The following is a 15,747-nucleotide window of genomic DNA, read 5'->3' as shown; positions in this document are numbered from 1 at the left end:
CAGTGAGCAGTGAGCAATGATATATTCAGTCTTCATGCTTTAACTAAAGCATTAAAACAAAGTCCATTATGCATTCTGCCATGACTTCAGTAAATGCCAGATGGGTTGCCAAAGATCGATTCTACCCCGGAATTTATCCAGTAATTTATATAAGATGACATGCAGGTCCAAGTTCCAGTTGAGCCTGGGTGTGTGACAGATCATAGTCCGAGAAACATCGCCGATTATTGCAGGTATCAATGTACTCCACATACTGGCAATTATAATTCCACCTCATTTCGAAAATGCAATCTCTCCGTGAAGCCAGCTATTAATGTATTTAAGAAACGGCACACCATCATAGTGTGATGTGTAATGGCTAAATGTTCTGCATCGAGTCACATGGGGTAAGACAACTCCAGTAAGTCCACGTAAATCAAGGCTAATCCTAGAGTTGAACCAACGATCAAGAATGTAGCACACGGCTTCATGCGCCACCTATATCCGGTAATCACAAAACTAACGTTGACAGCATGTCGGGCTCCTCCTAAGTCAGGCTAGTTGCATGGGCACAATAGGCCTCACACTATGACCGTGGATGAACATTTCTCATGTCAGTGACTGGCAATTGGGGGCTGGAGTCATTTATTTCTGAAGGGTCATGTAGCTGGACAAAATAAGCAACAAACAAGCAAGAAAGTAACTGAAATACGTATATAATTCTTTTCTTTTTTTCAATATTCGCATCCTCGTTTTATGTTGGTCAAGATGGGCACCTCAGTTTGTTTTCTCACAGTGACGATGATACATAGTCCACTTGTATGCCTGCACGGTTATATCTGAACAGTAATAGTCAGTCACCCCGCCAAAGGGACATGATAATAAGGAAAAGCCAAAATGTCATGTTAGTTTAAAACAAGAGCAGCTCGTTACGATGATCACCTCAGTTTGTTTTGTGACGGTACACACTCCACTTGTACGCCTGAGCAGCTATATCTAAACAGCAATGGTGAGGCACCTCGCCAAAGGGACATGTTATGCAAGAGCAGCCTTCCTCATGCATCAATTCCTACAGGTGCTATGCCCGAGTTTAAGAACAAATGGCCTTGTAATATGTCCATCCAGATTTGGAGTAAAGATTTGCCAGTGACACAGACACAAACTCACAGGTTCCATTTCCACTGCTGCTGTCCAGGATATTGAAGTTGAAGCCATCACATGCCCACATAGTTGTACATTCAATCATGCAGGTGTTCAAGCTTCCGACGATTTCATGCCTGGGTCTGGTCGTGAGGTACTTGTCCGTGTAGGGCACAAAGGTGGAAGGGTACCTCTGACTGAAACTGCAGTTGTTTTCTGAAAGTATCAAACAAACAGTTCGTATAATCGTACAGGTAGTTGTGATTCATTGATGACGTGATCTGTGACCACACACACTATCTACCCATATTATCTCTTGTACAAAACCTATGTCTTCTACAGTGTTGTTCAGACCGAAAACGAGGTCAAATTGAATATTCGACATATATATTTTTTTAGAAAATGTAAGTTCTGTTCTTTACAATCGTCGAAAAACTGAGCAGTTTTTAATTTTGTAAAATCTAATTTCACAATTGTTGTCTTTCCTAGCTGTATTCCAAGATATTTTTTCCTTGTTTTGCTTTTATAAATTACAACGTCTAAATTGATTGATTATCAGATTGTCAATACCATTTAATGAATCAAATAGGATCATTTTCCTTCTGTATATAAACTTCCGTTGATTAATTGGCCTCTGATAAACAGTGAAGGGAAACGTATTTAGGAAACAATTACATGACGATGTTCCATTAACCGTACAACGTTTGATGTGACCAAATACCAAGGTTTTCTTCCTGAACATTGATTCACTGACCATATATCTTTGGGTGGACTGCCACTTCACACAAGATCAGCCTGTCCTCACTATTCAGATGTTGCCTCTTCTTTATCCGGACATATCGCCCCTCAACCGGATACATACATCTAAGGGTTTCAGTTAGTGAATCCCCAAATTGCCCAAAGAAGGAAAAGCACAGCTGACCGTTTGCTCCAGGGTCAACAACTGGGTCAGCTGAGAATACTTCTATGTCAAAGTTGTGTAGACGCCAGTCTGGAACCGAAGTTTTGTGTACGAATTGAGACAACTTTGTTACTGAGCATCCCAAATTAACGGCAAATGTGCAAATGTTAAACATCATGTCATCTTGTAATAACTCTTGGTCCGACCTTCTTATGAGAGGCTGTAAAGTATCCAGTTTACTGATGTGTACACACAAAGCGCAAAAGCTTAATTTTTGTGTACACCCAAAGAGCAATACAGGTTTCATGGCCTTAATCTTGATACATTGTTTTCGACACAACCAATTCCTCCAACTGAATTTTCTGAATCGTTTGTTCATGCCTGAATAACATCAGGCACCAGTACAAAGCGTTAAAATGCTCCGGAAATAAATCCAACCTTTTCCCAGGAGACTTACTGCATCGACAACTCCAATGAAGCTCTGCCTTTAATTTCTTTTGTATGACATTTTTTGCAGTTATGCTGTATGAAAGACTTTCCTTTCTTGAAGAGTATATAAAGGAATAACCGTTCACTACTACTGATTATGTGTACGTGAAAACTGATGAGAGATTGGCTACGCTCACGTCTAGTCTCTAAAATAGACATATATTACATAAAAACGGTTCTTAAATATAGTAAAAAGGTGATCAGAGACTTTCTTTACGGAAACCGAGTTAAGGGCTGCCACATATTCTTGACTGGCATTGGCTTTCTCTGCTATATTTGTTTCAGGGCCTGTATGGAAGACCAGTGATTATGATGTACATGTAACTCCTGTATATTAACCAGAATGTCAGTTCCCGGCACGGCACAACACACAACACCATATAGACCCCGGACCTGCAGCATGCAGTGTTATTTTGTCACTTTCAGTTTAAGCATGTACAAGAAACTGGGGAGATATGATGTGAATATATCAAGTTAGGACGACTGGACGACATACTCGCTGGTAAATATATTATAATTATTAGACCATTTATATTGCGCTCAATCCACACCAACAGAATGCTCATAGCGCAGACAGTTCCTTATTACCCTGGATAACCCAAGCTGCCTGTGAGGCGCTAGATGGTTAATAAAGTCATATGACTTATCCCACCGGGTACCCATTTTCTGCTGGGTGAACAGAAGCAATTTTTTAACAAACTTACCTGCCTAAGCTGAGAAAGCATGTATCATATTTGTTTCGTTGTGGGGCAGGACTGTAGTCCTAGAAACTCTCAGGCCACGCCCAACATTGCTTAACTTCAACTGATTTGTGACCTCAGCTCTATGCACAGGACCACACACCACCACCTGCTGTTGACTTCGTGGTAACAATTTAACATTTAATTCATGATGAAACATGAAACAAACAGTTTGTTCAATATAGTCATTACAAATCGTTAAGATGTTCAACGGATGTGAATTATCCCTACTTACGAAATTGGCTGGATCTTCTGTTAGCGATGGTGACCGCCTCAACGTTAACGACCTTTTGCAGATCCACCCGCCACCACGGCAGCGGGTCACTGCTGGAATTGGGAGGTGTACGAACAAGACGAACTTTCAAAGATAAGATCGCCATTTCCGTCCACGGCTCGCTCCGGACCAGCGGAGAACCCAATAGAATTCTGGACAGCAGGTTTTCCAAGGGCAACGTTGTCAAGGCAGTATGCTGAATAAAAGAGACCTCAGACCAGTACTTCCAGCCAAGGCTGAATCAGTTCGATTTTAGTCCCGTACTTAATGTCAACACTGAATGTCCGATACGTTAGGCAAGTACTTCTAGCCAATACTGAATATCCAAAATATGAGACCAGTACTTCCTGCCAACACTACTCCCAATATTGTCCAAATATTTATCAAAGTTGGTGTATGAATGGATTACATATGGAGCAGAGCCTAAAAGATTTCCTCACTGGAGTGCATGGAGTATCAAATAGGCACATGCATTCAAACCGATATATGTTTGGACAAATCATACTTTCAGAAAACCTATCCACAGTTTGACAAGTTCTCAACATGTTTCTGATACGTATGTAGTGTCCAGATAAAAGAGTTACGGTCGTGTTGCTTGAATCCGTTTTCACGATGTAACGATATGTGATATCACCAATCTGCTTTATAGTCGTCAAGTTGGATATCAGATTTGTAGTTTTACATACTATACGGGATGTCAGAGGCATAGTTTAGTAGAATTAAATGACCTGATTTTGATACAAGATGCTGAGGTTAATGCACTGAGGAACGCTACAGACTACCCAGAGGAAGGACAAGACGATACTATGTAACGCTTACTTGATGAATTTGTATCGGTATGAGCCTACAGACAAAAACATGTTAAATCGTGTAATGCATTATTGTAACATAGGAAAAAGGTGTTCAAGCAGTCCAACAAACACTTTCCTTAACGAAATATCATGGCAACGTCCAAAGGTAGCTAAAGGACTTACCACCGACAGAAGGATAATAGTGAAGGATGAATCCCAATACTTCACAGCACAACGTTACTGAAACAAACATCCTTGTACCGATCTACACCGCTCACTGGTAAAGAACGTGTGTTTTGTATTGACTCAGCTTCCAAGTTAACACAGTCCTTGTATTGATGCCATTTTCCCAATATTTTCGATCTCCGTCAGTCTTTTATTTCATATATAGATACATGAAGTACATGATCAATATTGTTTTTGTTCGGTTGACCAACTGAGTGTTAAAAAGACGTGCGTAAATATTTCCCTGGTGATAAGCACGGTTTGCATAGAACTGAACCAAGCCATATTAAAATGTTTTTCAGAGGACGTCAAGGGAATTCGCAGTCATAAAAAAGATACTCATTTTCGGAATGGATGTTCGTGCTCCTATCCACTACTCTCCTGATGCATTCTGAGAAATGTAGATCCAAGGAATGAATCTTCAGAGGGAACTTCTGAGAGAATCGTTTACGTCTTCACCTGTTTGTTTGCCAAAGCAAGAATTTGATGTGACGTTGCAGAACACTTGTTTTGCTGACATACTGTTGCTGTCTATACTATGCAGGGGATCACATCCATTTGATAACGTAATCTTCTGAAACATAATTTCTTGCCTAAAACCATTTTGACGGGTCACATCCGACATTTTATTATGTACTTTTACACACTGTCTAAGTGTTTGGCGAGAAAGTCTTATATATCCCATAAAAAATCCGACACATGCCCACGGGACCCTATAGGCTACTGCGGAATTTCTCTTTTATCAATCCCTGTAAAATCTACACGGATATACTAAATATGCGTTTTTCGAAATGGCTCGAGAACAACAGCTTGCTCGCATAAGACCAGAACGAATTCCGCAGTAAACTAAGTACATCAGGATATATCTACACCTTATTTTAATCATTAAAAACTGGAAGTCGGTAAACCTCCTAACATATGTATGCTACAGCGACGCAATGAAAGCGTTTGATCGCGTTAACCGCGAGTGTCTGTGGTGTAAGCTTCCTAAAAGGAAAATTCTTTATCGCTATATGAAAGTTATCGTTCGCGTGTATTCGTTAATGGTGATATGACCAAAAGTTTCGCGGTAAATAGCGGTGTTAAACAGGGGGATGTTTTGTCGCCAACACTTTTCTCTATTTTCATTCATTATTTAGTTCAAGAGGTTAATGATCTTAATTGTGGTATAAAGGTATATATTTCTATTGTATGCAGGTGACATTGCTCTGACAGCTCCTGATGAAGTATCTCTTCAACGTATGCTTGATTGTGTCAGTGAATAGTGTAAAAATAGCGCCTGCAAATTAAAAGTAGAAAAGAACAAGGTCATCCATTACAGCAACATTTCCTCTGTGCAGTCATCTTTTAATTCTATGATGAGAATATAGAAGTAACTCAGGCTTATAACTATTTGGGCATTTAGATTTGAAGTATACAGCCAAAGCCCTTGCTAAATCAGCCTTTAGGGCGCTAGGTGTTATTATTAGTAAATTTACGTCGGTGGGAGGCATGAATTATGAAGTTTTTACGCCATTACATGATAATTTAGTTCAACCGATTTTATCGTATGGGTCAGCAATATTGGGCACAAAAGAGTACAGTTGTACAGTTGCATCAACGCTATCCAAAATAGAGCCAGTAGATCTTTCTTAGGAGTGGGTAATAAGACACTCAAGGGGAAATAGGTTGAATTTCTAATTTCCCAAAACAACATATCGAACTTGTTCTGAGCTGAGGGTAACACTTTTTAGTCTTGCCTCTGCTATCCTACCAAATTTTAGCCAACTATCTAGTTCAGATGAAAGTACATATATTATGCTGTGCAATAAGTTATCGAATACCATAGGTGCGCTAATTATATATAAAACTATGTTTAAACGTAAACTGTTCAACACTCCCACCTCCACTGATATTTTAACCTGATGTCTTATGACACTTTTTAAATGTAAATGTTTCGCTAGACGAATAAATTCTTTTTCTTCTTCTTCCTTCTTCTTTTGGGCGTGATGACCCGTGAAGATCCGGGTTAGAATAGGTCTTCAGCAACCCATGCTTGCCACAAAAGGCGACTATGCTTGTCGTAAGAGGCGACTAACGGGATCGGGTGGTCAAACTCGCTGACATGTCATCGGTTCCCAATTGCGCAGATCGATGCTCATGCTGTTGATCACTGGATTGTCTGGTCCAATCTCGATTATTTACAGACCGCCGCCATATAACTGGAATATTGCTGAGTGCGGCGTAAAACTAAACTCACTCACTCACACACTCTTGGGCGTCTGCCGTCTAACCCGCTCAACCACCCCGACTCTGAGGGTGTGCGTTCAGATCCCGGATGGGACTAAACCCATAACGAATGTCATATTTGACCACTTTCTAAATGGCATTAATTTCTAAATGGCATGTTTAAAGGGGTGCTAACATAACATTCAACTCTGTATTTACTTGTATATCACAGGTGTATAAATCTGGCCATTGTTTCCATGTATTTAGGAGCAATGCTGTGAATGTAAAAAAATTTCAGTACCTTTAAAATTTCGTATGACCATGGTTAGGTTTGTCCTATATTAAATACACTCATAAATATGGGTAAATGGAATGTTGCAACATTGACTCTAATTTAACATGCATTTCAATGCTTCGGTAATAAGGAATGAAAATAGAGTGATAAATCTTAGGGGAACTCAATGATTTATGGAGACTGTACCCATCTGAGCGTAAATCCAGCGAGTGAAATGTGTAAGTCTTCTCTACAAGGACAACATGCATCCACTATTGTTTTTATTCATGGAGTCATCATATTTTATTTATAGTTGTGTTACAGTTTACTCGTTAAAACGAATTTTCTGTTGTCGGAATTAATGATAACAGAAATCGGGTCTTTGATATACAAACCTTGTGTTCCAAAGTTGATAAGAAACTAAAAATGCTAAATGGTTTTGTTTGACGTCAGACGCAACTACTTCTTTAACATGTTTAGGTAAGCTGTGTTAGTGGCCTGGGACACTTTACGGTTAGATGTCCAGCAGAACGTTAAGATTCAGCAATTCCGCTGAGACGTAGGAACACTGCGCCAAACTCTGGCCTCTAATGTGGCAAATGAGAGTTGAACAATGAAAGCTGAGAAATAGGAATATCGATAGGTACTGAGAAACACAAAGCGAAATGATACCCATGACTACCCACCTACAATTTAAAGATTTGCACATGACGTTTGTGCCTTTCTTGACATACACATGATGGCTGTTTAAAATTTCATTGGTCGAGCTTTGGGCATTCTGTGTGTTTAGTAATTGTCTTTTTACATGCTGTATAAGTGCAGGATCAATAATGAATAACTGTAAGATGGATATTATAAGTGATTTGCATCCGAGTGTTTCGGTGGTTCCTTGTCTTTATACGTCAACAACGGTAAATTGCTCTATCTTATGTTTCGCTGTCATTAACTTCGGCACTTTCCCATGCCGTTAAAAACTGTTATATGACTCCTTTATGTTTGAAATTTACAGCAAAAAACAACACTGACAATATTTCAACCTGATCAGGCTTGCTTCAATACAAAAAAGACTGACCCAAAGCGATGTGTGTTATGAAGTGTGTGCGTGCGCATGTGCGTGTACGTGTGTGTGAATGTGAGAGAGAGAGAGAGAGAGAGGAAGAGAGAGATAGAGAGAGAGAGAGTGTGTGTGTGTGTGTGTGTGTGTGTGTGTGTGTGTGGTGTGTGTGTGTGGTGGTAGGATACCAAAAAGCCATTCTGATGGGTGTGTAATATATTCTAAATCTTTTTTACTATGGCAATTACATTACATTGTAAATAGTTGACCTTAGGCTTGTCATATATTTAATACACGTGTAATTTGACAATGGGTAAATAATGTGTAACAACGTAATATGACATGAATTTCAGTGGTATATTACTGCCAGATCGGTTTCGCAAGCGCGTCCGACCACGTCAAAATGTACTTCGAATCACACATTTCTGAAATGGTGAGTAACAATATCTACTTCACAACGACCATCACATCGGTTGGTTATATTAAACCAGAACGATAATGTATGAGAATATGTATGTGCCTCTCTTGGACCCCTGATGTAATGTTATACACTGATAGTTTATTATTTGGGATACAATGGCATAACAATATTTCTCTATGCAATCGTTGCCGCGTTCCATAATACAATTTGCTAAATACAATACCCGTTTTCCGTCATTGAACTCGCTGTTTTTGAAGAAGTTCCCCGAGATGCTTTTTGTCCAGAAATTACGCCTGTGAAAGTGCTCACATATGGACGATATTGGGTTGCTTGAATCTAGAACATTTGACAATGTGTGTTCATCTAGTACAATTTCACAATTGAAAACATTTTGGTTGCAAATAAATTATTTAATGCCATTTAATGCCTATATATAGTCTGCAGGTAACTTTAGTGCATCTTGCCCTTACTAAGTACATTATACACAGAAACAACACTCACAATACATAATACCCATTTATTAACATCAATATGAGATTTACACATAGTGAGCAAGGAGCAATTATATATTTAGTCTTCATACTGTAACTAAAGTATTAAGACAAAGTCCATTATGCAATCCACCATGACTTTAGTAAATAGTGGATGTGCATGTGGAAATGGAAATGTGTGATTATTTGGATGGGTTGCCGAAGATCAATTCTACACCGAATTTATCCAGTAATTTATATAAGATGACATGCAGGTCCTCATTTCGCAAATGCATCTCTCCGTGAAGACAGCTGTTAATGTATTTAGGAAACTGCACACCATCTTAGTATGATGTGTTAGGGGAAATGTTCTGCATCGATTCACATGAGGTAAGAAAACTCCTTTAAGTCAACATAAATCAAGGCTAATCCTAGAGTCGAAACAACGATCAAGAAGTAGCACTCCAGCCGGCTGCACCACCTATATCCAGTAATCACAAAACGAACGTTGACAGCGTGTGATGTCACTAGGATCGGGCTCCTCGTAAGTCTGGCTAGCTTCATAGGCACAATAGGCCCCACACTATGACCCTGGATGAATATTTATCATGTCAATCACTGGAATTTGGGGGCTGGATTCATTTATTTCTGAACTGGACATGTAACTGGACAAAATAAGCAACAAACAAGCAAGAAATTAATTGAAACACATATATGATTTCTTTTGCAAACTTCGCATCCTAGTTTTTTGTTGGTCAAGATGGGCATCTCAGTTTGTTTTGTCGCAGTGATGATGATGCATAGTCCACTTGTATGCCTGCACGGTTATATATGAACAGTAATAGTCAGTCACCAAGGGAACATATTATGCAAGAGCCGCCTTCCTCATACATCGAATCCTACACGAGTTGTGCTGGAGTTTCAGAACAAATGGCCTTGTAATATGTCCATCCAGATTTAGAGTAAAGATTTGCCAGTGACACAGACACAAACTCACAGGTTCCATTTCCACTGCTGCTGTCCAGGATATTGAAGTTGAAGCCATCACATGCCCACATAGTTGTACATTCAATCATGCAGGTCTTCAAGCTTCCGATGGTTTCATGCCTGGGTCTGGTCGTGAGGTACTTGTCCGTGTAGGGCACAAATGTGGAAGGGTACCTCTGACTGAAACTGCAGTTGCTTTCTGAAAGTGTCAACGAAACAGTTCGTATATTCATACAGGCAACTGTGATCCATTGATGACATGATCTCTGACCACACACACTATCTATCCATATTGTCTCCATAAGTCAAATTGAATACTCGACATATATATTTTGGTAGGAAATGTATGTTCTGATATTTACAGTAGACGAAAAAGTGGGCAGTTCTGAGGCAATGATGGTTTTGTTTTGATTTTGTAAAATCTAATTTCACAAATGTTGTCTATGCCACCTAAATAAATCAAATAGGATCATTTTCCTTCTGTATGTGAACTTCCGTTGTGGAATTGACTTACTATAAACAGAGAAGTGCACCCTATTTAGCAAACAGTTACGTAACACTCCATGTCCATGTTCCGTTACCCGTACAGTCTTTGATCTGACCAAATACCAAGGCTCTTCGAGAACATTGTTTCACTGACCATATATCTTTGGGTGGACTGCCACTTCACACAAGGTCAGCCTGTCCTGACTATTCAGATGTTGCCTCTTCTTTATCCGGACATATCGCCCCTCAACCGGATACATGCATCTAAGGGTTTCAGTAAGTGAATCCCCAAATTGCCCAAAGAAGGAAAAGCACAGCTGACCGTTTGCTCCAGGGTCAACAACTGGGTCAGCTGAGAATACTTCTATGTCAAAGTTGTGTAGACGCCAGTCTGGAACCAAAGTTTTGTGAAAATGAGACAACTATGATACTGAGCCTCACAAATTAACGGCAAGGTTAAACATCCTGTCTTCAGTAATAACTCTTGGTTCGACCTTCTTATGGGAGGCTGTCGAAATAGACGAATGATGAAGCGAATTGTTTCATATTATACAAACAAAATAGTAATCACTCTACCTATTGATGTGTACGCACAAAGCAGAAAAGCTTAATATTTGTGCACAGCCCAACAGCAATACAGACGGTTTCATGGCCTTAATCTTGATACACTGTTTTGGACACAACCAATTCTCTCAATTTTGTGAATCGTTTGTTCTTGCCTGAATAGCATAAGGCACCAGTTCAGCATTTGCCTGAAGTACGTATATGTGCGTCGGAGACCAATTCTTGTCTTGAAATTTCAGACTTTAAACTATCACAAAAGTGAAACTTTTATTTCTTCAAGAGTATATAAAGAAATAACCATACACTACTGTTGATTTTTGTATGTGAAAACTGTGAAGAGAGAGTAGGTACACTCCAATCTAGTGTCTGAAATAAACATATATTACATAAAAAAAACGGTTCTTAAATCATAAAATATTATGAAAGGGTGATCAGAGACTTTTTAGGGAAAGCGAGGTAATCTAGACCTGCCACTTATTCTTGACTGGCACTGGCTTTCTCTGATATATTTGTTTCAGGGCCTCTATGAATGACCAGTTATTGTGATGGACATGTAACTCCTGTATATTAACCAGTATGTCAGTTATATCCCGGCACAGCACAACTCACAACACCACAACGACTAAAATGACTATAACAATTTAACATTGAGTTAATGATAAAATATACAAACTCTTTGTTGAATGTAGACATGAAAAGATTGTGAAGGTGTTCAACAGATGTGAATTATCAATAATTACGATATTCGCTGGATCTTCTGTTAGCGATGGTGACCGCCTCAACGTTGACGACCTTTTGCAGATCCACCCGCCACCACGGCAGTGGGTCACCAGTGGAACTGGGTGTGTACGAACAAGATGAACCTTCAAAGATAAGATCTCCATTTCCGTCCACGGCTCGCCCCGGGCCAGCGGAGAACCCAATAGAATTCTGAATAGCAGGTTTCCCAAGGGCAACGTTGTCAAGGCAATGTGCTGAATAAAAGAGACATCAGCCAACTATTACTCCCAGCCAACTCTGAATCAATTTGATTTTAGCCCAGTACTTAATTTCAATACCGAATGTCCGAAACATAAGACTAGTATTTCCTGCCAATACTAAACGTCCCAAGTATGAGACCAGTCTTCCTGTCAACCCTACTGACAATATTTATCAAATAATGTTTCATCAAAGTTGGTGAATGAATGGAATACATATGAAGTTCAGACTAATAGATTACCTCACTGGAGTACATGGAGTATCAAATAGACACATGCATTCAAGAAGATTCAAAAAGAATGTTTGGAAAAATCATGCTTTCAGAAAACTTATTGACAAGGTCTCAACATGATTCTGTTTGGTTAGTAGTGTACACATAAGAGAGTTACGGTCGTGTTGCATGAATCCGTTTTCACGGTGTAACGATATGTGATATCACCAATCTGTTTTATAGTCGTCAAGTTGGATATCAGAGTTGTATTTTTCCAACTATGAAGGGATATCACAGGCATAGTTTAGAAATAAATGACCTGATTTTGATACAAGATGCTAATATCAATGCACTGAGGAAACCTACGGACTACCCAAAGGAAGAACAAGACAATGCTAGGTAATGGTTATTTCATGAATTTGTATCAGTATGAGCCTACAGACCTAAACATGTCGCATGTATCCGTTTTCACGATGTGATGATATTCTCTGTATCGTTTGTTGATGTTAGAAACATGTTAAATTGTAAGAAAAGCAAAATTTATGGATGTCAACTTCTTTTTTGAGAATAAAACGACGTTTTCTGGTGTATGCTTGCTCCTTGGACATTACCTGATGAAGGAGCAAGCATACACTCCGAAACATCGTGTTGTTACCAATAAAGAAATTGACATTCATAAATCTTGTTTTCTTATGCATTCCGCTTCTAAATACCCTCCAAAGGTTTGATGTTAAATGGTGTAATGGATTACTACATAGGGAAACGGCGTTTAAGCAGTCCAACAAACACGTTCCTTAACGAAATATCATCGCACGTACAAAGGTAACTAAATGACTTACCACCGACAGAAGGAAAATAGTGAAGGATGAATCCCAATAGTTCACAGCACAACGTTACTGGAACAAACATCCTTGAGCCGATCTGCACCGCTCACTGATAAGGATCGTGCGTTTTGTATTGACTCAGTTTCCAGCAGTAACACAATCTTTGTATTGATGTATTGTTGCCATTTTCCAATATTTTCGATCTCTGTCAGTCTTTCCTTTCATATGTAGATACATGAAGTACATGATCAATATTGTTCTTCTTCTTGTTCGGTGAGTGTTAAAAAGACGTGCGTAAATATTTCCCTGGTGATAAGCACAGTTTGCATAGAACTGAACCAAGCCATATCAAAATGTGTTGCAGAAGACGTCAAGGGAATTAGCAGTCATTAAATATGTACTCAGTGTCGGAATGGATGTTCGTGCTCCTATCCACTACTCTCCTGATGCAACCTGAGAAATGTAAACGCAAGGGACAAGGGACGAATCTTTAAAGGGAACTTGAGACAATCCTTTATGTCTTCACCTGTTTGTTTGCCAAAGCAAGAAGTTGATGTGACGTTGCAGAACAGTTATTTTGCTCACATGCTGTTGCTCTCAATACTATGCAGGGGATCAAATCCATTTGATAACGTTATCCTCTGAAACATAATTTCTGGGCAAAAATCTTCTTGATGGGTCAAGTCCGTTGGCAAAGCCATATGTAAAAGGGAAAGTAAAGTGAACTTGACTGCAAATATGCTGCGAACTTTTCTTCCTGGAGACAATAAGTCAGTTTCTGAGAGAAAATAATATTACTTACACAGAAAGTGTTTATATATACACGTGAAGGTACGGATATTTCTGGTAATTCTTCAAAATTAACAATTACGACCGAGATGTAATTACAATACATTATTATTGGTGCAAAGTAGGTAAACAATTACCTAAGATGGGAGGTAATGTGTTATTCATCTCGCGTTGTGACACTGCGAATATGCTACGAATGGTGATTTTTTTCCTGGGCATTACATGTAAGGTTACATTATACCTGTTTTATATATCATAAAAGGTTTTTGTTTATAATTTAGTAGAAACAGTGAGGGAGTGACTTAAACGCGTGACTAGAAAATGTAGAGAGACATGATAAGTACATGAAGTTTATGTAGCCATGTCACCGAAGGAAGTAGAATTACTAGAGTATAACAGATTTGGTTTAAAACAAGTTTGTAGCCATGAAAATTCATCTCCATTCTTAATAATACAATGTAAAACATGCAATAGATCGCGAACAACTGAAGGTAGATCACCTGACTAGGGACCGTGGGGACTTAAAGTACTTCTGCTTCCTTCATAGAATTTTTAATTATGTGGTTTAACATATGTTCTCAGGGGAACATAATTTTACACGACTATAATCTCCTCAAGGACACTGCAACTAACCATCTATGTTACAAATTAAACACCGCCAAACTTCTTCTTAAAAGCAAAGGCACCCATGAAGGGCCACCTCCTCGTGGTGGGTGCTGGGTCACGCTAAACGCCCTTCAACCCCCTGTTGTGGACCCGGGGGGATATTTGGTCAACCAACCCGTTTGCCGTGGGTTGTCCCCTGTGTCGGTGGAGGACGGGATTCTGGTGGTTGGGGGCAATAGGATCCTGGAACCGTGTTCCTGTTGCCCAACACACCACTTCGGCCCTTACTTCACCTAGGCGGGTGGTAGAACTGGCCCGGTTCTATTAATCGGCTGGTCACGTCAAGCCCTGTGCATGGTGGTTATATTTGCACAATAAATTATGATTGGGTCTTGGAAATTTTGATTTTCAATGTTTAAATTATTCATAACTTTAAATTGCCTAGAGTCCTATGCCAGAAGGCGGTGGCTCATGGGCCAATCTGGTGATGTTGACCCCTGGGTAATGTATGTCTCCAATTTCTTGTCAAGGGCCGAACCAGTCTGGCATTAAATTGGTAGATAAATACAGCTATTCATGTCATATTCTCTGGTGTATAACACCCCTGTATCCCTGGTGTCAGCATCTTGGATATCCGATGCATATTGACACAGTCCTTGTTGACACTCCATGGTGGGTGGGGAGCAGGGGTGTCGAATCATTTCCTTTCGCCATGGCACTATCACATGCTGGTTCATCTCGTAGTGAAAAGAAAAGACGTTTTGAAGATTTAGATCCCACATCTGTATCAAATTCTTCTGACAGTGATTCTTGGCCACGATTTGTAGTCATTGAGGCTGTAGATTTCCTGCCAATCAAATTAAATCCGTTTGCCATTTCAAAGGCTGTTTCTGGTATTTGTGGTGAAGTAAAGAATGTCACCCGTCTTCGTAGTGGTTCACTTCTTGTGGAGTGTGCACGGAGACAGCAATCTGTCAATTTGTTATCCATCAAAACATTTGCCAACATTGAGGTTGCTGTGTCTGTGCACAGAACGTTAAATTCCTGTCGCGGCATCGTTCGTGACAGAGCCAGATGTCTTGCTGACATGAGTGAAGAGGACATTGCCACAGAACTAAAAGAACAAGCAGTGACGGCAGTAAAACGTTTTACAGTCAAGAGAGATGGTGTTATCATTAACACCAATACGTATCTTTTGACGTTTGCTCGGTCTCATATTCCAACATCAATTAAAGCAGGATATTTCAACATCGGAGTGGAGGTGTATGTCCCCAATCCACTCCGGTATTATAAATGTCAGAAGTTTGGCCACGGATCACAGTCTTGTCGTAACTCT

General features: G+C 39.6%; 1 protein-coding gene across 2 annotated transcripts in view; it reads right to left on the bottom strand.

Moving 5' to 3' along the window:
- LOC124275476 (fucolectin-1-like) overlaps nucleotides 1-13,183 on the bottom strand; it is a 50,094-nt gene extending 36,911 nt beyond the window's left edge. The window contains exons 1-4 of one of the 2 annotated variants that reach the window (XM_046711051.1): nucleotides 13,032-13,183; nucleotides 11,744-11,977; nucleotides 10,594-10,830; nucleotides 1,147-1,335 (exon numbers count right to left, since the gene is read on the bottom strand). In XM_046711051.1, the coding sequence (XP_046567007.1) occupies nucleotides 1,147-1,335; nucleotides 10,594-10,830; nucleotides 11,744-11,977; nucleotides 13,032-13,101 (730 nt within the window). In that variant the 5' untranslated portion in view covers nucleotides 13,102-13,183. Of the gene's footprint in view, nucleotides 1-1,146; nucleotides 1,336-8,999; nucleotides 10,153-10,593; nucleotides 10,831-11,743; nucleotides 11,978-13,031 lie in introns of those variants that run through there. The other variant, XM_046711050.1, reaches the window with a different exon arrangement.
- Between the last annotated feature and the right edge of the window lie 2,564 nt (nucleotides 13,184-15,747).

The sequence above is a fragment of the Haliotis rubra genome, unplaced genomic scaffold, assembly GCF_003918875.1.
Source record: "Haliotis rubra isolate DU_JTF1 unplaced genomic scaffold, ASM391887v1 Scf2, whole genome shotgun sequence".
Classification (NCBI taxonomy): domain Eukaryota; kingdom Metazoa; phylum Mollusca; class Gastropoda; order Lepetellida; family Haliotidae; genus Haliotis; species Haliotis rubra.
This window is presented reverse-complemented; position numbering and strand designations above follow the sequence as displayed.